A 5,516-nucleotide genomic window follows, 5' to 3' on the forward strand; every position below is an offset into this window, starting at 1 on the left:
CTGATGCCACAGCATGAACTGTAAGCGGTCAGAGTCCACAGGTGAGAAAGTGCAGGCCCTGCCGTGTGCCCGTGAGTGGGTTTCCATTGATGGTTGATCTTCCGCTGATCGTTGGAGATGCCGTTGAAGGGATGCCTCCCTCTCGGGAATCACTAGACGCAGATCAAACGTTGGAATGAGTGGACTCTTTGGTGTTGATGCTTGTCAGTTTCCTTCTCATTTCAGAGAAAGTTTCAGGCGATAGTGAGAGGTTGTGTACTTCCCATACTCTAATAAGCACATCTTCGAACTTTGCAACTGAAAGGGGACTTGGTAAATACATCCACCTCCTTCCTTTTTCAGTTGGAAAACTGAAACCTAGAAGTGGGCGTGATCTGCCCAAATAGTCCATGTTAGAGGGTTATCAAGACAGCATTAGTGTTTTCTATGTTATAGAGAAAAATGTGGGGCATGTGTGGTTAGTTGCTCCTTTCTTCACGGATGTGCTATTCCATGATATGCTTTTTTTTTTTTTTTGCTATTTCTTGGGCCGCTCCCGCGGCATATGGAGGTTCCCAGGCTAGGGGTTGAATCGGAGCTGCAGCCACCGGCCTACGCCAGAGCCACAGCAACGTGGGATCCGAGCCCCGCGTCTGCAACCTACACCACAGCTCACGGCAACGCCGGATCGTTAACCCACTGAGCAAGGGCAGGGACCGAACCCGCAACCTCATGGTTCCTAGTCGGATTCGTTAACCACTGCGCCATGACGGGAACTCCCATGATACGCTTTTAAACAGCCCTTTATGGTACCTCTTAAAAACTGAAGTCTAGGTGATTTCCAGTGTTGTGTTAAGTTCTGTCATAGAGCAAAGTGATTGGGTTATATGCATATTTACATTCTTTTTATATTCTTTCCGTTATAGTTTGTCACAGGATATCGAATGTAGTTCCCCGTGCTCTACAGTAACCCTCTGATTTTTATCTACTATGTATGTAATAGTAGGCATGCAAACAGTCCTTTAAATGTTTTCTGTTTGTATAGATAATACTCTACATTTTTAAATTTAAAACTCTATCCACTTTAAAATATTTGGAATAGAATACACATTAGTTTTCTTGATGAGAAATTTAAATGTTTAATTCTGCATTGATTATTTTACTAAGTTTCGAAGAGCTTTTAATCTAAGGTATAATTATTATAGATGATGCAGACATTGATCTATGGTGATTAAGTCAAGCTCAGAAATAAGTCACCTTGCTTTCCACTGTCGGATAACGTGCTGCTGATGTGCAGGCAAGAGAAGATTTCGTGCGTTTGGTTGGTGTCCTTTCTGGGTTCCCCATCCGACACGGAACTTCCACTGGTTTCCAAGCTGCCACCCAACGGCCAGTAGGTCTTGGTTCTAGAGTAAGTTGTCACCAAATACCTTCTGACTTGAGCAAGGCAGTCTCTCTCGAGTCTTTGTCCTTTTGCCTAAAGTATTTTCCACACGTGACGTCTATGATGATGGTTGTTCGCCCTCCTTCCCCACTGAGAAGGAGTCTTTTTCTCCTTGAAACGTCTAACGCGCTTGTTAGTACCCTAGCTTCTCAGTAACGTTGTGTGCTGGTGCTACTTTTCTTGTTGACACTATTCCTTTATTTACGTAAACTAATTAATTAATTTATTTATTTTTAATTTTTTAAATTTTCCCACTGTTCTGCAAGGGGACCAAGTTATCCTTACATATATACATTACAATTACATTTTTTCCCCTACCCTTTGTTCTGTTGCAACATGAGTATCTAGACAAAGTTCTCAATGCTACTCAGCAGGATCTCCTTGTAAATCTATTCTAAGTTGTGTCTGATAAGCCCAAGCTCCCGATCCCTCCCACTCAAATACCATATGATATCACTTATAACTGGAATCTAATATCCAGCACAAATGAACATCTCCTCAGAAAAGAAAATCATGGACTTGGAGAAAAGACTTGTGGCCGCCTGATGGGACACTATTCCTTTAAAATACTATCTGGATTTTCCCATTTCATTTCTGTTTTCATCAAATATTGGTTTAGCCTGTATCATGGGCCAGGGGCTGTTGTAGGCATGGTGAATATAGCAAAGAACAAAACAAAACCTTCATATTCCTGGAGTTTTTGTATTAGGTAGGGAGTTAGAATATATGTAGTCTTAGTTGTTGATAATAGAGGCAAGCGGAGCAAGGCGTAAGGGGCAGGAGTTAGAGTGCAGGTGGTATGCGGTTCTGTGCAGTGTTGTCACTTCTGTTGAGCTGTACAATCAATGCCAGAGGTTACGGAGCGGAGCGTAGGGTGTGGTGGGTGCTCAGTGTTTGTTGAATAAGTAATGATTGAATGACCTTTCTGATGAGAAGGAGAGCTGTGGAGTGAGGCTGGAGGGAAGAGAGACAGAGACAGAGTCCGATGGCAATCGTGGAGGGAGGGATGGACAGAGAAAGAATCTTTTAAAACGCAGTTTCACAATGATCAAACATAGGTCTTTTTAGTTACAAGAGCGGGCCATGGAGAAGTCAGAGTCAATATAATGGGTATGACCAGTTTAGGCAATTCACCCAGTTTGCAGATCACCTAGTGTAAGTCACTCTAAGCTACTCCCTCCTTTGTGTGTCTCAGCTGAGTGCTGTCACCTTTAACCAAGTCACAGACAGTCATTGTGAACCTAATGAATATGTACAACAATCACGTATCAACCGGGTGGTAACTTAAACCTCTTTGGTTGTTATAAAAATGTTTGTGGGTATATTTTTCCATTTGTCACTTTATTTTCTGTGGCATTAGATTACATATTTGTATAACATTGGGAAAATTAAATGATACTTATAACAATATAGTAGGAATGGGACATGTGAAACATTTATTTTTGTTTGTAGGCTATGTTAAAAATTTCAATGTTCATAGTATACAAATTGCATTATAAGAACGAGAATTTCGATAATTATTTTGTGCGATTCAGATAAGATTTCTAAGCCAAAATTATTCCTTCTCCTTTTGTATTTGAAGATTCATGACGTCTTGTAATTGGTCGTTTCCAAAATTTCCAAACTAACATCTGTTAGGATAGATTCCTTTTTACAGCTTTTGCCAGGATTATCCAGAGTGGCTGCGTATTTGAACTCTGATATTGGGTTGTGGCTTCGTAATTTACCTTCTGTACCGTAAAATAATATATACCTCCCTACTGAAATGAAAAGACACAATCAGAGCTCTGTGGTTGACTTCATCCTCTTGGGCTTTTCTAACTTTCCCGAACTCCAAGGGCAGCTCTTTGGGGTGTTCTTGGTGGTTTACCTGGTGACTCTGATGGGCAATGCCGTCATTATCGTCATCATCTCCCTGGAACGGAGCCTCCACGTCCCCATGTACCTGTTTCTCCTGAACTTGTCTGTGGTGGATGTGAGTTTCAGTGCCGTCGTTACGCCTGAAATGCTGGTGGTCCTCTCCACTGAGAAAACGGTGATTACCTTCGCTGGCTGTTTTGCACAGATGTATTTCATTCTTCTTTTTGGTGGCACTGAATGTTTTCTCCTGGGGGCAATGGCTTACGATCGATTTGCTGCAATCTGCCATCCTCTGAGCTACCCAGTGCTCATGAACCAAAGGGTTTTCATGAAGTTAGTGGTGTTTTCATGGGTCTCAGGGATCATGGTGGCTACTGTGCCAACCTCGTGGGTTTTTAATTTTCCCTTTTGTGGCCCCAATGAAATTAATCACCTTTCTTGTGAAACCCCAGCTATGCTGGAGCTTGCGTGTGCAGACACATTTTTGTTTGAAGTCTATGCGTTCACCGGCACTGTTTTGATTGTTATGGTTCCATTTTTGTTGATACTCCTGTCTTACCTTCGAATCCTCCTTGCCGTCCTGAAGATGCCACCCACCACAGGGAGGCAGAAGGCCTTTTCCACCTGTGGCTCCCATCTCACGTCTGTTACCCTCTTCTATGGTACAGCCAGTATGACTTACTTACAGCCCAAATCTGGCTACTCCCCAGACACCAAGAAGCTCATGTCCTTGGCTTACTCACTTCTCACGCCTCTGCTGAACCCCCTGATCTACAGCTTGAGGAGCAGTGAGCTGAAGAGAGCTTTGATGGGGTTGTGGCGAAGAAAAGTGGACTTACACACCTTCTGACAGTGTTGGGAACATTTGGTCATGATCAGACTGAACTTTCTTCATATTTAGAGAGAAACAGGTGAAAAGAGTTTACATTTCTTGATATAAATATGTTTAACCTGTTGAGTTCAAGTTTGCAAAGATATCAGGGATCTCTCTCTTTTGATAATGTACTGTTGCCTTTGTTTTTCAGATAAATACGTTTTGATGACACTTGATATAACAGTTAATTTGTCATTTGCTATGTCGTGAATATCCAAATCATTGCTGGATTATTGTAATTAAAAGGAAGCTTCAATGAGCACGCAGTTGCATAGGTTCATGTGTAGTAATGTTTTATTTCTGTGTGGTAGGTTCCTCAAAGTGGGCCTGGCGGGACGAAGAGATCTGTGCTCATGGATTTTACTACCTTTTGCTGAATAACTTTTCCAAACGATTGCAGTTCTGTCAGATGGACTTCAAGGCCCACTCTGCTGCAGTAACAGGGTAGAGCTTCAAGGGACCAACAGACAGATAAGATTTTTATTTTTGGAGTGAAATCTGTTCCATGAGTGAGCAATTAAAGGGCAGCTATTTTGGGGAGATTGAACCAGCTCTAATTCATGGGCTGACACAGATTATAATTACAAACCAAATTTCTCTTGGTATTTTTCGAGATATGCATGTAATTTTGGTGGCCAGAGAACGACATGGGAACTCCTCTGAAATATCACTTGACAGTGTTGGTACTTTTTCACTTATAGACCTCTGTTTTTGGAGACTTTTTTAACGTCCATTTTGTAGTCCCAAATTGCCACCAGACACTTTGTTCATAAACAGTGGGTGAGCTTTTATTGTGCAAAAGTAGTGTGATTAATTGCCCTTATTTTCAGTGGTCCTTGAGTCACATCGCTAACAGTGTGGTCTTTTCCAGCATGAATTAAATCTTAAAATGTAACATTTGGAACATGTCCTGCTTGACTCATATTTGACCTATTTGAATGTGTCTCCTAGTGAATGAAGAGGCATTGCCTATGGCGCCTACATCATTTGAGCTCCTACAGTCCTTAATTTGAAGGTGTTACTCAGCTCTGAAAAACAGTAATTTAAAAAATTACACCTGCCTCTGCCCAAAATGAAAAATGTAGGTGTAAAATTGATAAACTCGTTGTCTTATTTTATTTTATTTTTAGTGTTTTAGGGCCACACCTGCAGCATATGAAAGATCCCAGGCTGGGGATTGAATGGGAGCTATAGCCGCTGGCCTACACCACAACCACAACAATGCCAGAGCCAAGATGCATCTGTGACCTACACCATAGCTCATGGCAATGCTGGATCCTTAACCCACTGAGTGAGGCCAGGGATTGAACCAGCATCTTCATGGATACTAGTCAGATTCGTTTCCACTGAGCCATGATA

General features: G+C 41.9%; 1 protein-coding gene across 1 annotated transcript; it reads left to right on the forward strand.

The window, feature by feature from the left end:
- The first annotated feature begins 3,188 nt into the window (after window positions 1-3,188).
- Window positions 3,189-4,145, forward strand: LOC125111915 (olfactory receptor 10A3). The gene has a single exon (XM_047754071.1). It carries the CDS (start codon window positions 3,189-3,191, stop codon window positions 4,131-4,133), a length of 945 nt encoding a protein of 314 aa, XP_047610027.1. The 3' UTR covers window positions 4,134-4,145.
- The last annotated feature ends 1,371 nt before the right edge of the window (window positions 4,146-5,516 follow it).

This window comes from Phacochoerus africanus, chromosome 11, assembly GCF_016906955.1.
Source record: "Phacochoerus africanus isolate WHEZ1 chromosome 11, ROS_Pafr_v1, whole genome shotgun sequence".
In the NCBI taxonomy this organism is placed as follows: domain Eukaryota; kingdom Metazoa; phylum Chordata; class Mammalia; order Artiodactyla; family Suidae; genus Phacochoerus; species Phacochoerus africanus.